Raw genomic sequence first — 23,055 nt, forward strand, 5'->3', positions numbered from 1 at the left:
CCCCAGGGCTCCGAGGAACAGAGAGCGCACCCCGAACCGCAGCCGGGGCCCCGGAGGGGAGCGGGGCTGGGCTGCCCGAAGGGGGAGCGGCGGCGGGGAACTGTCCCGAGAGCCGGCCGCCCCCTGCCCACCCCACGGGCGGGCAGAGCCCTCCCCTCCCATCCTGCCCGTCCCTCCTCCTCCCGCTGCCCGCCTCCGCCCCCTCCCCCGCGGCCGGGCCGGGCCGGGCCGGGGCCCTTGACGTGTCCCGGCGCCGATTGGCCGCTGGCCGATAGGATCTCTGCGGCCCCGCGTTAAGGCGGGGGAGCGCTCGGCGCCGGGAGCAGAGCTCTTCCCGGTATCCCGGCTCCAGCAGCTCCCGGTCGGTATTCACGCCCGCCCCGTCCGGGCAGCGCCGCACCGAGCCGCGCCGCTTCTCCGCAGAGTGGCCATGGAGTACACGCCGCCCCCCAAGCCGCAGCTGTCCTCCCGGGCCAACGCCTTCTCCATCGCCGCCCTCATGTCGAGCGGCAGCTCCAAGGACAAGGAGTCCCCCGAGAGCACTATCAAGCCTCTGGGTGAGTGGGGACGGGGGTGACCGCCGGGTGTCCGTGGGGTGCGAAGCTCCACTCCGTCCGTTTGTCCCTGGCGGAGTCCGCTGGCCTCCCTGACTCACCCTTCTCCGCGCTCCGGCAGCCGGAGCCGGGCAGCGGCGCGTCCCCCCCAGCCCGAACGCTTCCCCTGCAGAGGGGAAAGCCACACCACCTAAGTCAGTTGAGTATCTTCATCACCCACCGTCGTTTACAGGTGAGGCTGTTTATGGCATAAACAGTTTCCTAAATTCCTCCAGCTTCAGCTACTCCACTTATTTATCCAGCTTCGCCATTCGCAGAATAATCTCACACCCTAAGGTAGTTCCATTTCTCGTTGCTGATATGAAATGAATCTCTTAAATATTTATTGCAAATCCTCTCTGTTTTTGAAGTCAAATGAGAAGACTCTCCGTTATCGTGCCTAAGCTTACAAGAGGTAGTAAAACTTGTGCGTAGACCTGGAAATCTCTTGGCTCCACAGCTCCTCGATGTAGGCTCATATAGGCTGTTTTACTCTCCGTAGACCGGAAGGATTTTTGTAGAATTGCTTGCGATTTTCGGGTAAGCGATTTCGCTTCTATTCGGTTGCCTCGATTCAGAATCCTGAAAGTTTTTAAAAAATATTAACGTCTCCCCCTCATCTCCCACCCTCTCCCCCCACCCCCGAGTTTCCGAGGTTTGTAGTCCTTGCATGTATCCAGGAGTTCACAGAAAACTACAAAAAATGTGTTAAGCTCTCAGGGCGCCAATGAACAGGATTACATTCAACCTTAAAAGAATTTAGAAAAGGCAGCTCCCTCAGCGTCTGCTCCATCTAATCAACTGTCTCAAAAGATTTCACATTGTCCAGAGATTCATTGTGAACTTCATTTTTTAGTCTAGGCGCTAATGTAGGCCGGGAATGTTGCAGTATTCCCATTCGGCATATTTACGAGGGCTTGCGTTAAACGTAGTGTTAGTGCTAGTGGAGTTTTGTTTGCTTGTTTGTTTGTTCCTTTTTCCCGAAAACGCCTGTTTAATTTAACTTCTCAAAAATTTTTAACTCCTTCCCACACGCCATTCAGCTTATAGTCGAAGGGAAACGGCTGCCTGTAACTCGACTTATCATTAAGTGGAGACTCGGGCAAAACCTTTCCCTGGAGGGGTAGGGCGCGTTCGTGCACCACCCGTTCCTTGGCGCCGGGCGGCGAATCCGTCGCCGCATCCCGGTGCCGCAGCGTGGGGCCGAGGCAGAGCCGGCGCAGCCCTGCTCCCTCCCGGCCTCGCCTACAGCGGAAACTCCCGGCGGAGCTGCTGAAGCCCCCAGAAGCTTCCCGGGACTTGCGGGGGTGGGCGGCAGCGCCGGCGGGACCAGCCGCGGCGGGCGGGCAGCACCAGCAGCAGCGACCTGCACCCGCGTAGGTTGCGCGGCATACGCAGCTCCCCAGGAGCTTGTTTCTCCAAAAGGAGCGTGTTCAGCGTCAGCAAACCGGCTGTGAGGCAAGGCAGACCTGGCTTTCCGGGAGGGTGAGCCCGCGCTCGCCGTTGAATTAGTATTAGGGGTTCGCTTCCACCCGCTTCCCTCCGCGGCCGCGCTCCGGCTCCTTCTGCGTTGCGCACTCTGCCAGCGGCGCAATCCAGGAGCAGCCTCAGCGCTCCCACAGCGTGACCCCGGTCCTCAACAGCCCCTCGGCGCCCAGCGCTCCCGTTTTAATGAGAATTAGTGACCTTTCCATGGAACCCCTGGGTTAGCAGGGGGGCAGAGCGCAGGGCCTGCTCTGCCCCCTCCGCGCCCCGCGGAGTGGGTCACAGCCGGGCGGCGACGCGGCCGGGACCGCGCTGCCCCTCGCCGCCCCACGGCATCTCTCCCGGTGAGCCTCTGGAGAGTGGCGCCGCTCCGGACTCTCCCCGGAGCTCATCTCCGAAAATCACCACCGCTGCCCTCAAATGATGAGCTGACGCCTGAAGGACAAGCGCGGGTCTGCGGGTGTACTGGGCAGACCGGGAGCAGATGAACGACAAATGCCTTTTATATATACATACGTATACACACACATATACATATATATTAAAAAATAGCTTGTCTTGGTGGTCGCCCCGTCCTGGCTGAATCCCCCCTAGACTCTCTCTCTTTTTTCTTTTTCTTTTTTTTTTTTTTCCCTCCCCAAATCCTGCAGAACAATTCGTTGAGAAATCCTCTTGCGCCCAGTCTTTGAGCGATTTATCCAGCCTGGACCCTCACGGGGATTTTAGCAGCAGCCCTTCGTCACTGTGCACCGAGCCCCTCATCCCCACCACCCCCATCATCCCCAGCGAGGAGATGGCCAAAATCTCCTGCAGCCTGGAGACCAAAGAGCTCTGGGACAAGTTTCACGAACTGGGTACCGAGATGATCATCACCAAATCCGGGAGGTAAGGCTGGGCAGCCCCGGGTTTTTCCTCCGGGCAGCTTTCAAAAAGCGCCTTTGGCCAGGGGGAAATAAGGCAAAGCAACCCTGCGGGTTTTGTATCGGGAGAGCAGCAAGGCTGGGCTAAGGGGAGAGGAGGAGGAGGATGAAGCCCCTTATTTGCCTCGGCGGGCGCTGCGCAGTGCGGTGCACGGAGCCCCGCTGGGGCAGAGGGAGAGGCGGCCCGGGGCGGCAGCGGGGCCGGATGGAATCCATCTGAGGTGTGTCGGTCGATGGGTAGAAATGTTGTTTCCCTTATAATTCGGTCCGTAACTAAAATACTCCAGTGATTTTTGCGGGGCTGGGTTGTTACAGATCCAGGGAAACGCAGGGACTTGGGAAAGTATTTCGGTCAGAGCTTGGCTTGGTTTGTTCTTTTCACTCGGTTGCAAAAACGCACAAAAGAATCCCATGCTTTCTCGTCATCTCAAACTATGCCGTTTCGTCAATAAAGCCTTTGGATTTGAGTCAGTCAAACGCAGTCTGGAGAAGCCAGATGTTTTTTCGGGTCTTGTAATAGCCAAAGTTACTTTTTATTAATGTAGTTCCTTGAAGGCATTTTTTTTTTCCTAGATGATGAGATCTATCGGCATATGTGGTTTTTTTTCTCTTTTTTTTTAAACAGTATTATAAAAAAAATGGGTAAAAAATCTGCAATTTGAAGTTCAAAATTTCAAACTGTTCAAAGATATTTGACTTTTGTTTCTACAACTTAACCTTACACTTTTCAATTGTATTTTGTCAAAACTTAAGTACCGAAAAGAAAGTTTAGTTTTGAAGATTCCGCTCAAAAATATGGTGAGCGGGATTAGAAGAACACTCACCCAAAATACGCGAGAATAATAACGGAAATAATTTCTGCAATATTTCCCTAGCAGTAGTATGGATCCCACAAAAATAAGAAAAAAATTTCTAAAGATTTATGTACCTTAGGTCCAACTATTTTCTGAAATCGTTGTGTACTTTTAACTAACAGGCAAACAGTATATTTCTCTTTTAGTTTTTCATTTTTTACAATTTTTTTTCCTCTTTACTTCCCAGATATCATTTTGATTTCAAGCTGCTTTTTCTCTGCCTATTAGAGAGACACAAGACTTTTAACTTCCATCATGCTTAAGCAGAATCAACAGATGTTTTTAGTTTTACAGGTGGTTTAAATATAATTCTTACTTTTAGCAGCTTTTCATAAGCTCTCTTATTTCTGTTCTCTACCTACATATTTATTTTCTGATTTGCCTTTATTTCAGGAGAATGTTTCCTACGATCAGAGTTTCCTTCTCGGGAGTGGACCCTGAGGCCAAGTATATTGTGTTAATGGATATAGTTCCTGTGGACAATAAAAGATATAGATATGCCTACCACAGGTCTTCCTGGTTAGTGGCTGGAAAAGCTGACCCTCCTCTCCCTGCAAGGTTTGTAGATTTTACTGTTGGTCTTTTATTTTTCTTTACTTTTCTTTTTTTCTTCCTTCAAGAAATACTTCCTATTGATCTTTCCATTCTGTTTGCAAATAGTGCTCTGTCTGGTCTGTCCATGCTCAACAGTTGGTTGCAAAACTGAATAATTTTCTGTGATGCAGAATCTGGCCTCAAATCTCTACTTGAGGCTTGATTTATACTGAGTGTTTCAAGGCATGCAGAATTTGTTTAAGGGCTCTTTTATACAAATGTTGTTTGTTTTTTGATTTTTTTTTTAATGAAGTGTATCTTGACTGAGATAAGAAAGCTTGAAAAAAAAAGTTTTGATTTGTCTCTTGGCTCACCTCCCTCCCAGTATTTGACCTCATATTTTAAAGCAATCCAGGCGCCACTAGCCAAGCCAAAGTGAAAAGCCTGCATTACAGTTCAGTGCTGTTTATGCTTGAAATTATATTATTTCTCTAGCATATCCAGCATTTGCTAACCAAGAATTTTATTCTTGCTTTTAGTCATCCATAGACAGCAGGCAAAGTACAGATCGGTTCTACAGCACAGATACTTTTTTTTTCCTTAAGAAATCATGACATTCTGAGATATCAGGAAAAAAAATCAAATTCCTTTTTCTTTACAGAAACAAACGCTGTAGAAGTTTTAATTTCTAAAATAATTCAATTAATGTAATTAATGGCTGATTCTTTTTGTCGCTGGGCAACTGAGGTTGCAGCACTAGGTGGGAGGGTACTTCAGCAGAGACCCACACTTCATCGTATTCAGCCCAGCACTTCAGTACGTACTTAAGTCCCCAAGTCCAGTAAGGCTGCAGCACATGTCGAACGGCTTTGCTGAGTCAGAGACGGAGATATGGAAATAATGGGGATGCCTCTCTGGCTTCAAAGAAACTTTTCGTGGAGGGCTCTGCACAGGGACACAGATCTGCTCCAGGTGGCATAGCCTGGGGTTAAGAACTCAGTTATTACAGAGGCAGAAATTAGAAGTGAAACACAAGAAATGGAAACAAATTTTTTTGGTGTGTGAGTATAGGCACCAAATACTGCATGATTTCCTTGTATAAATAGTTGGACTGAAATCTTGGTGACTGGCGATCTCTGGAAGCCTGCTCAGGGAAGTAAACAAACAAAAAGCACAAGCAGAGAAGCTGTGATTAAAGACAGCAACCTAGGAGTTATGTCGGCTTTGTTTTCATGGCCAAAAACTCCTTTTTGCAATGTGGTTAACGTCTGAGGGCTTCATTTGACGTATTGTAATGGGCACTGATCAAAACCCAAAGAAAAAACACGGGTCCTTCTCCAAAGGAGTCGGCATCAAAAGAAGAAATAACAGAAGGACAGAAATAGTTTTAAGGCAGGGTTCTCCCCTTTTTATTTTTCTGTTCACGCCCCTTTTGGGATACCTTTAAATAGATTCTAATTCGCACTCTCTCTCCGGCACAATCTAGTTCAACAAAGAAATACAAGAACATAAGACAAGAGACTGATCCTTGTAATAATTAGCAACTGCCCTATTGAGTGTTTTAAAGTTGGGCTCAAACTTTCTTGAGGTTAAATAGTTATTATCATTGTACTGTGGTAGCTCTTCAGGGTCCTCAGTGGATTAGTACCCCTGTGTGCAAATGTGTATCTGTGCTGTTTCATTTTCAGGTTGCTTTGCCTCTACGTGTAAATGTACACCTTTCCTCTTTCATTTTCAGGATACTTATCCAAAAAGACTATTGATCATAGCATAGGCTTAGATTGCTTTTTCTTTGTATGAACAGTACTTAAATATACATTTATGTACTTTGTCCTTCCTTTGTTTCTCTTTGGTGAGAAAAAGGACATCAAGAGGTTCAATATGCCAATGTTTGCATTACCAGTGCTTCTTCTAGAGTGTTAATGCACCTTTTGAGGTGGGAGTCCTCAGTCTTGCTTGAACAGATTAAAAGTGGTACTCCTCCCATCTTGAAACGAGTTTGGTCCTGCTCCAGTAACCGGAACCCTTAATGAAGTTATGATTTCTTGTCCTCCAAGCAGGCGGTTTCAGCTCTCTGTGCTTGAGGAGTGTCAGCGAGGGGTGTATGTGTGCTTAGTGTCTGGGCACTGGTAACAAGGTTCTTACTCCCCACACACATCACTGCCTGCATCTGCACAGGCATGATGACAACAGGGGAATTATTCAGGAGTTGCATTGTGCACGGGTGTAAGAATTTGCAGGATTGAACCCATTAGATAGTTTGCTCTTTCCATTATCAAAATAACTTTCAACACTAAGTTCTGTGTTGTTTTTTGGGGGGTTGTGGTTTTTTTTTGATTTCTTTTTTTTTTTTTTTTTTTTTCAAATTAGTAAGTATTCTGTGATTCTGTTTGAAAGATTAGCCCTTCAGGGAACTTTCTATTAAAACCAGTTTTATCCTTGTCTTCCTGCTGTCAATGTTGAAGACAAACTTATGTTGCAATGAAAACTTAAATAAGAATACTTTTCAGAGACACATTTGTAAATCTTCTAAAGTGCTATCTGGGGATGGAGTTACTATGTGATATTTTATGTTTGTCTTCCACATTACTGTGTGAAACATCAGTTTAGTAAGTTTCAGCACGTACTTTTGTTTGATCTTCCTTTTTCACCTTATTTCTTTACTCAAAAGTTTGTCACTTTTTTAAAAACTGAATTTGTCTACAGTAATTTGTTTAATGAAGTTATAGTGTTCACACACAGAGAACTCTATGAAGGAAACCTTTAAAAGGTATTATATTTTTCAAATTATTTGAGACTCTAGGGTAAATAAATTAGCATGCATGGAACTTGTGGGACCAGATCAACTGGTAAACTAAATAGAGGGAGTGTGGTATCACATCCCAAAATATACAAGGAAGAAGCAGTACCTAAACTTTGCACATATCGTGAAACATCATATACTGTGGAGCAAATTCATACCCAAATATGGCTCCTAAATCCTTTGTGAGTCAAAGCAAGCAGCCCCTCACATCTGACTAGCCTTTCGCAGCTGAGCCCACACAAGCTTCTGGGGGAGCCTTGTGTGCTGCACTGGAATGTACATATTTATCTCTTTAACCTGTTTTCTCAGGGTCTTGCCAACAACTTCAGCTTCAGAAAGCAACCCTCTTCTCTGAGGTATACAAGCCTGGGCTGTAGGAGAAGTGTGTGAAATAGGTGTAGCTTACCAAGTGGAGTCCTGTGTTGCAGTGGAATTGATGGTGTGTGGCAAATGGGTAAAGAAAAATAAGGTCTATTATTACACTTCTGTAACTGATATTCTGGTGCCATCCTTCAGTGACTTCCCTGTTAGCACTCTGCTAGCATACAGGCACTTGATAGTTTTAAAGCAGTGCCAAGCATTAACCATTGATGGTGTAAAACAATTGTGCTCAGCTTTTCGACACATGAAAGTCTTTACTCATTCCCCAGCACATATTTGAAATACTTTGCCTTTTTGGTCCCAATTAGCCAAATCTTGCTGAGCCTGACATTCTGTGATCACAATAAACATTATTAGTTATCCAGACATTCAAAATTAGGAGTCAGGCTCCAAAAAAAAAATGTCACAAGGCTGGCTGAAACATTGAAGGACATTTTTGTGACTCTTTGTTTTGCCTTTTCTAATTCAGGACTCTAAAGATTGAAAATTTTCACAGCTTTTTTAGAGGAAGGCAAAGTTAATTTTCATGAAAGCTAAAATTCATTTGACATAACACGGTTCCAGGTCTTGGATTTTCTGATACATCCTCATTTTTTATGAGCTTTGCAATGCAATCAACAGAGTCAATAACAGTGAGGGCACCTACATGCTAGGAATATTTTATTGCAACAGGCCTAGCATCCCATTCATGAACACAGCTAGAGCAGCCAAGCTGTGCTTCAGATCAGTGTAAGGAAAACATCCTGCACATCTGAAGTGAGCTGTGCCTGCAAAACTTTGGTTTCAGTGTGACTTGGGGCTTCTGCCAGCAAAAATGGAGAGTGCAGGATCAAATGTCCTTCCTCTTTGAGCAAGGGAGCTGTGCTCCCTAGCGTCTGTAGTATGGCCACTCCTTGATTAGGGATCCATGCAGTCTATCGGGGAGTTACACCCAATCATTTAATGGTTTTTTCCATTCTAAAATTGTAGCCCAACAACGAGAACAAATGTTTATCTTTCTAACCTCACATCTCAGTGTGTCCCGCCCACCTAATGGAAGAAATCCATTCGTGTGGCCAAAGATATCACCCAAAACGAGAGTCAGGCCTCGGTGAGTGATAACCAATGCAGAACAGGGCTGGTTTGTACTTGCTGAAGGTCTAGTCCAGCTCTTAATTCACTATCACAAAAGAACGTTTGAGTTAATAATTTTCAGCAATATATTATTCCTATAAAATCGTTGTTTTTAAATAGCTTGGCACTTGTAATTAGTCTAGTCATAATGTATATATCATTGTATCTGCATGTCTCCTTGTTTCCTTTTCTTCTGCTTAATTTCCCAAGTGGTGGATTGTTAATTACAGAACTGCAATTAATTTTTCATGTCAGACCACTGTGCTGGACTGCAGCCTTCAGCTTCTTATAAACAGATGTCACCACAGCGAACATGTGATCGAGTGCAGGTTAAAATCATTATCACAGCTTAATGTTACAAATAAAGAAAAATGCATTTTTATCTACATTCCCCCATTATCTCTGTAATGACACCATGTTTTTTCTCTTGGAGCTGTAGTCATTGTTATTTTAAGTGCTTGTTAGTACAGCTGTGGGGAAAGGCATAATCAATTTTTCTTTTGGGAAAAGACACAACAGTGAATGTTAGTTAATGTCTCCATTTTAGATAACTGGATAAAATAATAAGTATGGTTAGGGAGCAGTCTAGCACTCAGACACAGGATTCTTCATTAGGTTCCAGTGAATTAAATAAGTCATCTGCTTTACTTTCTTTTCATTATTAGCTGTTTTTCAGGTATTAATTAGTTTGGGGGAGATGGTGGCTTGTTCTAGCAGCAATCTGTATTACCCCAAGATGTCAGGAAATCTGTGTCCGTGAAATTACTGCATATCCCAAAAGCAAGATGATATGTGCTTTTTAATTTCATATGGAGGTGGTGCCCAAGCACAAACCAAGAGGTGGGATTTTTTATGAGCAGACCTTCTCCATGTGTTTTTTAGGTTGTATGTGCACCCTGACTCCCCATTCACAGGAGAGCAACTGCTGAAGCAGATGGTGTCCTTTGAAAAAGTCAAACTCACCAACAATGAGCTGGATCAGCACGGCCACGTGAGTAGCCCTCCTGGTGTGAATGGGTCAAGGAATGTCCAGAGGGGAATTGCTCATGTGCCACAGGGCTAAGCTTGCAGGAGAGAGAGTGCAATGGGGAAAGGTTGTTATGGTTCCCACATTATGCCTATCTTGGCCAGCCCTTTAGTACTACAGTGGAGGAAGATGTTGTGTGAAGCTTGAATGTGGTTTTTTTAACACATTTAAGGGCCCCTTTGGGTTCTTCTGTTGTTGAGAAATAGGCAGCTTCAAAAATCATGGTTTTTAAAAAATATATTGTAAGTTAGAGCCTGGGTCAACAGCTCGAATCATGCTCCTGCTGACATCAGAGCCAGAACATCCATCAGAGACAAGTTCAGGGTGGATATAAGCATCAAAGTGAGGGATAGAAGGAAGGCAGATGAGCCATTTGTCGTGGTTCTGCTTGCATTTTGTGACTTGACAGTATGCTCTGCCACATGCAATGGCCAGGAAGCCCATGTACTTTTACATGTCTGATTTGAAGCTCCCTCTCACCCTTCAGGCAACCTGTTAGGGTTGGGTCCATCAACAAGAGCTCCTTTACTTTCAGACTCATTGCAGCCTGGGCATAGAGTCAGAAGAAAATACTGATGTGACATCAAAACAAGGTTTAAAGAATTATAAGTGTGCCTCAGTTGTCCTTGAGATAACTGTAGGTTAACTGCAAGTCAAAGTGCCAAAGTCTCTACTTGGGCTTCTGGAGGAGTCAGGTCCCAGATCTGATTGGTGCCAGTTTGTTTTCACAAGCCCTGAGGCTGGAAGCTGGTAAATATGATGCAGAGCTGCTGGCTGTGGGTTCCTGCTATCCCCCATTACAGGGAACAACTCCTTTAGTTACCTGACTGTCTACTGGTAGGTGGCAAGAAAAGGTATTGTCTGTCCTGTCCTCTCCCCAAAAGTGACTTTAAAGAGCAGGAATGACTCGGTAGGGCCTTCCAAATTGCAAAGAACTAAAAGTGTTGCCTCTGGGCTTGGTTGTTCTCTCAGGGAAGGCAGAAGGAGCAGGGGGATGGATTTGAAAGAGCTGTTGGCTGAGAACAGGGCAGTTTAGAAGAGAGAGATTAAAGGCAGTGTTAGTAAATGAGGTATTGGGAAGGGAGGAGCGATTTTGAATTCTAAAGCGTTTGTAGTGGTTACTAATTTGTACAGCTGAATAATTACGGTATACAGTGTATCAGAAACCCCTTCCCTAGTGTGACATTTATTGCCTGTACTGTGTGAAACAGTGGCCATTTGTCTGACCTGTGTTCTGTGCAAATGTTTCTCATCCAAAAGAGAATTTTTACTCATTTCAAGAACCGAGAATTGAATCACAGCCACGATCATTTAAAATACATCCCGGAAATAACAAGAACAAAAGTATTAAAAAAACAAACAAAAGAAAGCCCAGAAAGCCTTGTGCTGTTCTTTTGTAAAGATCCATCTGTGGGTACATTGTTCTTGAATCCAGTTCCCACCGTTGTTCCTTTCATGACTGGTGGAGAATGTATTTTTTTTCCTCTCTTTTATTTCATAATCTGTAGAAGGGCAAAGCTGAAGATTTGTGGGCTCTATCACTGAGTGATGATAGAGCAGTATACGTGCGCACTTAAAAAGAAGCATTTTTCATCATAACAGGGGCCATGTGTGCCTCTAATAAAGGGCTTGCAGCAGTATATTGCAAGCTAGTTAGGAGCAGTGCAGTTCCCAGAAGCCCAGATGGGTATAAAGAAGAACTAGGTTGGAGAAGCTGTCGGGAACAGAGACATGACAGAGCAAGAAGACGTAATCGTCTCAAATACAGGCAATGGGTGAAAATGATCCATAGTGTTTGAGATACAGCCTTCCCATTAATTTCCAAAGAAGCAGTAAAGGTTGACCCCATTCTCTACACAAAGGCTTTGGACAGCCAACGTGAATGGAAAGGTTTGCTTGTTCAGTTAAGAATAAGCCCTGAAGGCTTGATCCTGTGTTGAGATTTGCTTGACAGGTGTTACACCTTCACGGAGCACTCCCTTTTTAATATTTTGTGGGTTTTTATGTTCCAAATTAGGATATCAGGTTTTATATGCAGCCTTATTGAAGCTATGTAAATACCATCGTTGGATGATCAGTAGAATAGAGGAAGAAATTAATTCTCTGGAGCCTTTAGGGAGGGCTCATTGTGCTACAGCCCATGGCATTTCTGAACTCCTGTGTACTAAGGGAAGAGGAGAACTGAAGCACCATCTCTCCTTTCAGTTTGAAAGAGCCAGTCTTTACTGGTGAGAACTTTTTAATCATGCTTGATAAGGTGTATTGGTTCCTGAGGAAGTCTGAATGACCTAAAAGATGCCTTTGGATACAAATTATGGGTAGAGAAGCTGGATCCAACCTGATTCCATCTTGTTCTAGTTGCTTGTTGTCCTCAGCCTCTAGAAGACAGTTTTGGGAGTTCAGGTAATTGTGGTGTTTTATTTGTAGGATGGTCATTTCCTGAAAAGGATTCTGGAGAGAAGAGAGGCCTTTGTTTGCTCTAGCATTTGCTTGTTTTCTCCTATTCCGAGACTTCTGGAGTTGGCAAGCATTTCTGCATGTGTACCTTCAGCAGCATGTGTAACCCCACAGCTATGCACATATTCTCCCCAAGCATCAGGCAGAAGTCTTATCTCTGTGTGCATGACATACAGCTTGCTCTGTGGAAACACTTTCAGATATCCTTGCCAGAGGAAGGAAACGGCTTCTATCTCTGGATTTTTACAGCCGAGTGAGTAATTGCCATTTTCTGGCTGTGAAACATTTATGAATGTGACTTTTTTCTTCAGATTTCTGGTGATGTTTTTCACACAGAGCGCTTTCTTTAGGACTTCTGGTTGCACTTTGTTGGGGTGGCATAGTTTCTGGTTTCTGGTGAGGTGAACCATGAGTGTATACATTATTGTAATTGCTTTTCTGGCATTTACAATAACAAAACTTAAACACATAAATGTTTGTGAAAGCAAACAGAAAGGTGTGAACATAGCCAACGAGTAATTGTGAAAGCAGGGGTTATGGAATAGCCACAAGGAGTTATGCCCAGGATTTTTGAGAGTCAGCCACGCAGAACTTCCATGTTTTTAGAAAGAAAACTTCGCCTGATAATGCTGTTCTTTGGTAAATATGGAAGCAGCATTCACAGCACAGTTCCTGGATTCCCAACCACCTTGGAAGTTTGCAGCTGGCATCCAGATTGCCTCTGGTGACTGGTTTGTAGCCAGTGGGAGCCAGATGCCTACAAACCTGCCTGACCTTACAGCAATCAGGATCCTGTAAGGAGGGATCCTGGTCATCTGCCCAGCTGCAGGCTGTCAGCACAAAGGTAGATGGGGTGGCTGCGGGCCTGTGGCTGGGGGGCTGCTGTGAGTATACGTGCACCTGATGTTTCTTTTGGGGAGTGCCAGTGTAAGTATGACAGAGCAGGCATCAGGCATTTTCTAATAGCTACACCATGTGGGCAGGGCTCTGCTTGGACTCTGAGACCACTCTTGGAGGCTACTCTGTGAGGTACACCCTGAGTATCTAAGTAGTTTGGGCTGTTTTGATGGTCCTAACGTAAGAAGTTGCATAGATATTAAGGCCTATCTTTGTGCATTATCCTGCTCACTTTATTATCAGTGTGTGTTGCAACACTAGCTGCTTTTGGGGGGGGGGTAGGTGGAGCGCTACATGTACAGACCCTCACATAAGGGAAATACTGACCTTAACCTTGCCCGTGGCTCTTGTGTGACCTCCTGGCTACATTTGGTACTTGTTTTGTACCTGAATGACCAGACCATGCCTCTGATGGGAGCGAGCAAGGCAGAGCAAGCATCGTGGCAGGGGATGTTATGTTTGTGCACTTTAATTTTTGGAAAAGTTTCATAAAGCATTATGCGGTCTTGTTTTAGAATTGTAGTTTCTTTATCACAATTTGCATTCACAGAGGAGTAAAGGCAAGGGCATATGGGGGAGCTGCTCTGTCACAGCTTTTTCCTCATTCCACTCGGCTGCTGCTCAGACGTAATGCCTTGGTGTTGATATCATGGCCATTAAAGGCAACGGAAAGCACCAACTGTGGGCTAACCCTTCAGTAAGCTCATGACCATCCATACACCCTCATTTAAAACGTCTTTTCCATCTGCTTAGAGCACTCCAAGTGATTTAGATGGTAAGACAAAATTTTACGTAGAGGTGGAAAATTGTGTGTGTGCCTGTATAAAATGGTGAAGTGTTTTGAGAAAGGACTGAGCTGGTAAAAGCAGACGTGCAACATTTTAAGGGAAATGGTTCCCTGTCACTGTAAGGACTTTCTTGATGCTGTGTGCCTTCTCCCAAAGTCCCAGTATGATTCTTGGTAATATTTGGCCCCAAAGAAGCAGCAAAGAAAACGCTGGTGGAAATTGTAGCCACGGTAGAGCTGTCTCTAAGCTCTCCACTCCAGTGCAATATGCAACCTTTCTCATTGACTGAGTTAGCATGAAATGGTGCACCACTTATGCTATGTTTCAGTTGAAGTTAGCGCTTCCTGAGGAATGCGCATTAGCTGTTCCAGATGTACGGAGCTGACTGTAATGTCGTTATGGCCCCTGAAAAATAGAACCACCCACACCAATGCCAATTTCGTCTTGTGACTGTGATTATATCCAAAACAAGGGCTGGTGTGAGACGAGCTCTGTATTTAATTCTTATATTGTAATACTGTGGTTAGAGGCAGCCAAACAGGCCTCCAGCCAGTGGTAACTGAAGCAAGTGGGACTCTCAGTTTGACTCCAGTGAATGCTGAAATTGGTTAGTTAGTACCTTAGGTTTAGAATTGTTTTGGGAGCTCGTAAACAATTATTAATGAGGACAGAATAGCAAAACCTGGTCATTTTGGGGTTCTGTACTAGTTTCCCTCCTTGCTCTCATTTTTGGTAGTCTGCGGTAAAGAGCATCTATGAAGTAATTTGTTTTAAAGGTTTGCCACAGTGAAAGGATCCGTGTTTTATTTTTAGTCAGCCAGTTTGGGCTGCCACTGGTGGTGGGTTTTTGGATGGGTCTTATTTTTTCTGTAGTTTTTTTCAGAGGGATTTGTGACTGTTTTCATTCTGCACCTGCGCCTTTTCGCAAGTGGGGACTCTTGGTCATTAGCTTTCAGGAGTTACATATTTACACCTGCAAACTGGGGCACGCTCTGGGAGTGACTAATTCTGTATGTAAAAAACACCTCATCTGTAGGAACAGATATGTATGCTTCAAAAAATGCATGCTCACCAGTGGCGTAGGAGTGAGAGGAGACTAGCTCCTGGGATGCCTGCTTTTCCACCTTCATTTCCTGGAACTACCCAAAGGAGCTGGAGAATTTTGTTCTGAAAACCAGCCCCTGGCTAGTTAGATTTCAGATGCCTCCTCTGCAGTGCTAATTAGATGGGTTCTTTTCCCCTATGGTTTTATAGCTGTCGAGGGTCCTGTCAACCTTCCTCTCAGGACAGTGCTGTGTCACTCTTTCTTTCAGATCATTTTGAACTCCATGCACAAGTACCAGCCAAGGGTACACATCATTAAGAAAAAGGATCACACAGCTTCTTTGCTAAATCTGAAGTCAGAAGAGTTCAGGACATTTATCTTTCCAGAGACAGTTTTTACTGCTGTTACCGCCTACCAGAATCAGTTGGTGAGTACAGTTGCTAATTTTTACAGTTATAACTACATCCCACTCTGCCGAAAACTCCTTTCTGCCCCATCTAAACTAGGAAAGTTGCTGGCATAACCTACCTTTCCACGACAATCTTATTCCCATTCAGGAGTAATTATTAAATACACGGGTAGTAGTACCGACTTCAAAGAGCCATAAGTATTATTCATGAGAGTAAAGATGACAAGTAAGAGGCTTTCTTTCGTCTTCCCTTCTGTCTCTACAAAGCTGTTTGCATATTAACATTTAGCCATTTTCTAATTATAGCTCATTAAGGAACTGTTCTTATTTGCAGTGATCTTTCATGCCACAAGCTACGAGCTGAGAGACATTCTGGTTTGCACATGATGATTTCATGGACTTAAAAAGTTGACTAATTAAGCAGCAAGGCTCAAACGTAAGGAAAATCACTCAGAGATATGCTTTTCAGAGGCTGCCCAGATTACATCCAGATGTTTGAATTTCAATTTGCATGCTAGTGAATAATATATACAAAATGGAGGAGATCATAACAATGGATTGCTAATGAGTAATTTTAGGAAGTCTATAAACAGTCAGAGACCAGAGGCTCCACTTGACAGTGGATTGGGCTTTAATATTTAAGTCAGTAGAAATATGTTGTTGCCTTCAGTGTGACTCAGAGCATGCATTAAGGGCTTAATGACTATGGCACTTCAAAAATAAACCTATTTCCCTCTTTAGTTCCCCAAGTTAAGAAAAATATAAGTACTCTCCAAGCACGTGGGCAGGCAGCATCACAGTCAGTGTACCTTATGGATTATTTAAAGAAGTTGGCATTTCTTAATATGAAGCAAAAGTAATTGGTTTTGAAATGCTATGAATAAAATGAAACTACTGCATAGGGGGCCAGTGATGCTCTGAATATAATAGTAGTAATATTAAGTCAGTCCTATTACAGACACCACATCCTGCTTTAAGGCTTCAATGTATTGATTTTAAACTCAGGTTTGTATCCGAATGCTGCAGAAAACACATTCAACACCTGGCAATCTCAAGAATATGAATTTAACAGGCAGTTAGATTTTTTCATGTAACTTTCTGTAGAAACCAGCAAAATAGTAACAGGCACAAAAACAGCTTAACCTGGAATTTATTTCTGTAGGATGGATTTGTGTCTATGGATGATATTTACACCAGAGATGTTTCTAAACTAACCTTCCCAAAGCACATACATTGAGTCCTGGAAAATTTCTCAATGGAACATCTCCGGAACCCCTAGAGGCTGATGTTGTCATTTTATTTATGACTAATGAAAATGGAGCCTTTTTTCATTTTTGCCATTTCTTTCAGAACTGTTTTAAGGAGGGATTGATTACATTTCTGGAGGTTATTAGATAAAAGCTAAATACATTACACTTTCAACAAACTATCTCATAATTTAAGATTTAAAGGGCATGCATTTGTTTAAACAGTCAAACCACTGCCACAGAGTTGAATTGTAGGTCAGATTTCATTTTAAAATGCTTTCTAGCAGATGTTCTCTGATTGTTTGTGAGACAGTCTCTCAGGAAGAATATGGCCATAACAGATTGTGAGTCTCATCTGGCTTCAGTGGATACAAAAAGTTTCTCTTGTGATGTCATACCAAAACTTTAATATTAAGAAAATGGAAGTTTGATTGGTGAAAATATGCTCAAGAGATGAATAGACATCCTTATTGTTTTGTAGTACAGTTGGCTTTGTGTGTTGGTGATCTAAGTCAATGGAACTAGTTAGAGCTTGCCTTTTTCAAGGTAGTTTTCATAATGCTGCCATAAAAACATTCACTGTACATGAGGGACTAACTCGCCACTCTTTGCAATATCACTGTGAGTCAAGGGCTTATGGATATCTTGGAATTGGAATGAGACTATAGCTAACTTTCTGAGCTGTTTCAAGGTCCTTGTGATAAGGATGCAGTGTTGTTTCCACCAGCTGTACCTGTGTGATGAGACAGCCTCAGATCCTTGACCAGTACTGAGGTCCCATGGTGTTTGACCAGCCCACTGAAGACCATTAATTAAAAACTCAGGTTTTGTCTTTGTCAGCACATCCCTTCCTCTCTGTATTTCCCTCCCAGAAGACCTCTTTGTCAGAATTAAAAGTTGGGTTCAGTTGTCCTCTTTATTTTACTTTTTTTTATTTTGGAGGAGAACCCACCCTGTTTTGAAATACCTTTGTTTGATGAGAGCATTTGATTGCTTGAGGATTTGGAAAAGATTCTTTCTTTCCTTTTTTTTTTTTTTCTTTCCTGAATCTTGAGGCCCAGGTATTAAAAATGATCTTGTGGCCTCCTCAACAGTTTGTTTTGGAGGAAATTTAGGCGGACAAAGCCACCTAATATGAAATGTTGATTTTCTTGGGAGCTGGAGTTGGTGGCATTCACTACCTTGCAGATGGTCCTGAGTTGTACATCATCAAGCTCTGACTCCCACTTACAATTTTATTTTTAACCCTTGGAAGGAGAGTGGCTGGAAAATCCAAATATTGTAATTACATCTCAGGTTTTATTCACCAAATCTAAATTCGTTGAACATATAGAAAATTTGGCAAGGACAATGGCATATTCTTTTCCTGCTTCCAAAAAAAAAAAAGCATATTCAAAGCCACTACCATATGCCTGAGAAGTTTCACTGCAAAGGTAAGGGGATGATTTGTGGCAGAGAGTTTCCTGGTCAATGTGTTGCTCTGTTGGAATAGGAAGGCTGACTAGATGACTGGACAGGTTTGTAGCTGCTTTTGAATAAGAGAATTTTGATGGCAAGATCTCTCATTTTTCAGGACTCTGATAGTTTCAGTGGGGTTACTCCTTTAATCCAGGTACAGTCACTTTAAATTTGAGTTCTCCCCAAATTTTTCCTTCCCTTCCTCAGCATCTTTTCATACAAAACCAGTTAAACTGCCGTGATGTGATGACTGGTCAGGCTGGCTGATAAAATTCTCATCCCAGCAAAAAAAAAAAAAAAAAAAAAAAAAAAAGAAAAAAAAGAAACAAGGGATGCTGAACTGAAGCCATGACTTCAGGCCTGCAGGTGGCAGCTCCTAGTTTGGGGTCTTAGTAGTTGATGTGCAGCTCCACCAATAAGGCTTAGCTGTTAGCAGGGTGGTTTGCATTGCTTGTGGAAAAGACAACCTGATTGATGCTGGCAAAGTGTTTGGAAGCTGTAATGCTGTATGTGGGGTGGGGTCCTCCTGCTCTGGGCAATGTGAAGGCTGAGCCTGGTGTGCCCTTTGGTCTTTCCATTGCCATATGTGTAATACGCACTGGTTTGCCTCCTCAGCTTTGCGGTGTCTTGAGAGCAGCACACACACAAGGAACACGGATAAAATTAGCAGTGAATTCAGGAGGATGGATTGGTTGACACTTTGTACGCTGCAAACACTATATTCATGTAACGTTGCTCTTTTCTGTGTTTGCAGATAACCAAGTTGAAAATTGACAGCAACCCTTTTGCTAAAGGATTCCGTGACTCTTCCAGACTCACTGATATTGAGAGGTAATGGGGACTTTCTGTTTACTTTGCATGCAGATAAGATAAAGAGAAGAGAGAGTTCGTAGGAAAAGCATCCTTTCAACTCCTCAGAAGCTATGCATTTTAACGTTATCTTGTTGCATATAGTAAGACTCCTCTACCTCCTTTAAAAATACTTTAAAACTTTATGAAGAGAGAGCTGTTTTGAGTTTTGACATCTGTTCCAGTTGGGGCCAATATATTTGTCTTCCTCAGGGGGCTTCTTGAAGGGGGGAGAGGGCCAGTTTTACAACTTCAAAATGAAAAGTTTTTTTCTTATCATGCCATTTAATCCTATTGAGGGCTGTGAATTGGATCAGTGGGAAACAAGGGCAGTGGTCCTGTGAAAAACATCTTTACACTCCCCGGTGCTCAATACAGTGAAAAGAAGAGAGGAGAGCTCCCAAAATGCACTTCAGCAGTCCCAGACACTGAATTGGCAATTATTCCCATCAGGATGAATCCCATAACTCCCTCTCTGAAAACAAAGATGCCATTTTTGTTTTACCAAAACTGTACTGCCGGCTGCACCGGGGGAAAGCTTTATCTGGAAACTGTTGAGTTTTGTGTCTGTACAGCTCATTACAAGCAACTGCTGCCATAGGGACAGAAGCATTAACCCACAGCTGAGTAGTAAATAAACTTCAATCTCTTGGTTGCTTTCCAGCACATCACATTTTTATGATATCGTGTCAAATAGTTTGGCAAATGAAGCAAATTAAGCTGCCTGTGTCCTTTAGGCTGGAAGAGAACTCAATGGAGATGGATATAGCACATCCAAATTTTCCTAGGAGCGCACAATCATGAAAGAAAGTTTGGAGAGGCCAAAACCCTCCAGGCTCCCATGTTGGGATATCCAGATGTATCTGTGAATCATCTTTCACAGGTGCATATAGGAGACAAAGTGCTCACTGGAGTCATATTCATGGAGCTAGACAAAGTCTTTACAGCATTTCAAAAGTACATCTATCTAAACAGGTCCATGGATGGGAAATCGTGATATACTTTATACCTTACTGGTGACTGGATTGCTAGTGATCAATTGAGTAAATGGGTAAAAGAACAGTGATTTGGGGAAAGAAAGCTTGCAGCTCCAGTGCACACTTGCAAAGTTGTTGAAAATTGTTTCCTAAGTGAAAGCCTTCACTGAAAAAAAAAAAAAAAGGCAGATTTAATAAAAATAGCATAGCCTGCTGTATTGACAGAACACTGAGGAAAACAACATCCAAAGCTCAGGTTTGTATGTAATAAATAGTCAAGAAAGGACCTGTTGGAAGAGGTTTCCTTGTTTTACAGGCAGGAGACATCTAATGATACAGCACTGCAAGGGCGGAAAGAGTCTGAGCAGATAAGCTGGGAGAAAAACTTAGTTACCTCTGTGTGGATGAACCGACTATCGTGGTGCTGGATATGAAGGGAATTTTTCCAGAGGACATCTTATTATAACAGCACATGGCATGGAGTCAGAAATGCTGAGCATAAGCTGCAGTGCCCTTTTGTTTATTGATAAGTGTAAGAATAGAGCCTGAGACAGGCAGCCGAGCCCAGGCATGAATGTTACCATGAAAGATAAGGCAGACAAATGTGAAGCCTACAATAAATACAAGAAACAGAATTTGTGAAAAGTATTGAAATTATAGTAAATCTCAGGGTTTGAGAGTCCAAGTTTGGTTACGATCTTATTTTGACTTTAATTGGAAATCTGAGCCCTGATTAGCAAAAATACAAAACCTGCTGCACAACACATCAAGTCATGAGATAATGAAAGTGTAACATGCAAGAGGGCTGGTAAGAGACTGTTTGAGAATTTCCTAAGTTATACAATATGGTCCAGAAATACCAAGGGTTTTATTCTGTTCTGAAATTAAAATATTCAGGCAGATGAGAATGTAATTCTCTAAGTGCCTCTCTAGTTGTATAGATTTCATCTTATCATCAGCAAAATTGCTTAAAGAAATCTGAAACAAAGCAAAAGGAATAGCAAAGTGAGATAGGACAAGAGGAAAAATTTGTTACTTGATGTCCATTGCAACATGCATTGCAAGTAGGTGAATATTCAATAGTACAGCATGACTCTTGCTCAGCCGAGTTGGAAATATAGTTATTTCTGTAAGATAACTGCTGGAGAAAAATACTTGTTTGCCAGGGAAAAGACTATGAAGGCCAAATGCACACTTGTGCAGCTCTGGAAAGTGGAATAGTTATCTAGAAGCTGTGGAAATACTTTCCATGCACTCCTCCCTAAGCAGGCCTTCATACAGCACGTGCAGGAGTAATCTACAGCGTGGTGTGGCGATCTAATGGCCTCCCGTAAAGCATCCTGTGATGTTAGGGCCAAGAGAGCACTCATTTATCGTGAGTTCCAGCTTTTCCAAATGACCTAAGTAGTGTGAAAGCGTACAGAGCTTTGTATTTCATTTCCAGGTATTTAAGCCTGCTTTTTCCTAAACAGCCTTTGGGGAGGGAAACAAATCAGATCAATTGATCTTTAGAGACCTAAAGAAATTAAATTAGTCTGGAGTCAGTTACTGCACTAAACCATCCAGTAATTGGATTGCTCCTTGTAACTGATTGAAAACAGCCTCTATCTGTAACAATATAGGGAGCTTTTCTTTATAGTAGATCTGAGAGAAAAACACATCTTTTTATGACATGATGACAGAAATTGCACTTTTTTAACCTAATTGAATATGATTTTATAAATATGTGACTTTAACGATTTCAGGCTTTCCATTCTAGATTTACGATCCCTCTGTAGGAAATTCAAGCTGCAAATGCCTTTAGGATTAAATCTATTGGCATTGTGTGTCTTGGAGTTAAATAATATATGTAAAGGTAGTGCAATTAGCAAAACGGTAGAGGAAGTAGGTAACAGCAAAGCTGTTGAAATGCCTGCATTTTCTTTTGTTCCATGGAATGGTTTCCTTGCACTCATGGCTATATATGCAAAGCTTTTAAACACTGAAAAAATCTTTGGTGAGTTTGGTGTATACCAAGTTTTTAGCGGGGTGCAAGATTCCTTCCACAATCAACTCTTCCCTAAATTACTCGTGGTAATCTATTTAGGGCAATGGGCAGACTTTATCTGGGGCTACTGTGATTTAGATAAGTTTCTGATTCACCTTTTGATCTTTTTATGTGGTATTTACATTTCCTCTACTATAAAAAGGCTCCCACAGTGGTCGTGATTGAAAAAACCCAAACATTTAGCAGCAATTGCCAGAATGTGAAGCTTAACATGCCATGGTGTTGACTAGGGGATGCCAAATGCAGTAATGGGGATGAGTGTGATATTTTTTAATGGTAACCCTTGTGAAAAAAGGCTAATACAGGTTTTCTAATGAGAAATTCACTCTGGAGATAAGCTTTAAGGGAGTACCTTTGTGGTTTTGCTGAAGAGAAAACTGCCGAAGACATAAAGAATGCAGAGGCAGAACCCGACAGATGAATTCCTTTGAGTATGAATTTATCTTTTAAATTGTTCTGAGGAATTGGCCTGTTAAAATTAAATAGGTAAATAAAAGCATCATTATTACATACCATTCAAACAATTGAGTGAAAAAGGTGATAATTTCAAGAGCATGAGTCAACAGAAAACCACTGAATCATAAAATAATGATCCAATAAGAACTGGCAGATCATAATCATGATCTGAACAAGCTTGTTTATTTGACATTGCTTGTTTATTTGCTTGTATGTGATAGGCAAGTTCAGGGTGTGGACTTGTAACTACTAAAGAGAGTTAAGTGAGTATACCCATCTGCACAAGTCCAATAGTGCTTCTTGGAGGAAGATACATACTTCAGAATGCAATATGGAAAAGTATTGGTAGCACACCCAAGTAATTTTTAGGCAGAGATGGGAAGGATGGGGGTGGGCAGAGTGTGAATTAAGAGAGCTGCATCCCAGCTGGATTTGCATAGTAATCAGTTCAGAATTTTTCCCTGAGGAGCTTCATGTATGATTTATGGAAATGCATCGCACTGGCTTACAAGGCTGTAAGCAAAATGGATGCTAATGCCTGGGCATGGGCACTGCCCTGCTAAAGTATGAGTCAAAGCCATATGCTTGGTGATGTGCTGTGAACAACAATCCTCTCTTCCTTCCCTTCCCTGCTCACCTCACAGAGCTGCCTTCCTCCCCATTCCCACTGCTTACTGCTCATCTAGAAGAACTTCCCTGACTCTTGAAAGCCCCT

General features: G+C 42.9%; 1 protein-coding gene across 1 annotated transcript in view; it reads left to right on the top strand.

Annotated features, from left to right (window-relative positions):
- Positions 1 to 430: 430 nt before the first annotated feature.
- Positions 431 to 23,055, top strand: part of TBX20 (T-box transcription factor 20) — a 34,494-nt gene continuing 11,869 nt past the window's right edge. The window contains exons 1-6 of the mRNA XM_050316262.1: positions 431 to 557; positions 2,729 to 2,963; positions 4,246 to 4,410; positions 9,566 to 9,674; positions 15,166 to 15,324; positions 18,766 to 18,842. Of these exons, the coding sequence (XP_050172219.1) occupies positions 431 to 557; positions 2,729 to 2,963; positions 4,246 to 4,410; positions 9,566 to 9,674; positions 15,166 to 15,324; positions 18,766 to 18,842 (872 nt within the window). The remainder of the gene's footprint in view (positions 558 to 2,728; positions 2,964 to 4,245; positions 4,411 to 9,565; positions 9,675 to 15,165; positions 15,325 to 18,765; positions 18,843 to 23,055) is intronic.

This window comes from Myiozetetes cayanensis, unplaced genomic scaffold, assembly GCF_022539395.1.
Source record: "Myiozetetes cayanensis isolate MyiCay16 unplaced genomic scaffold, myiCay2020 scf1, whole genome shotgun sequence".
Lineage (NCBI taxonomy): Eukaryota > Metazoa > Chordata > Aves > Passeriformes > Tyrannidae > Myiozetetes > Myiozetetes cayanensis.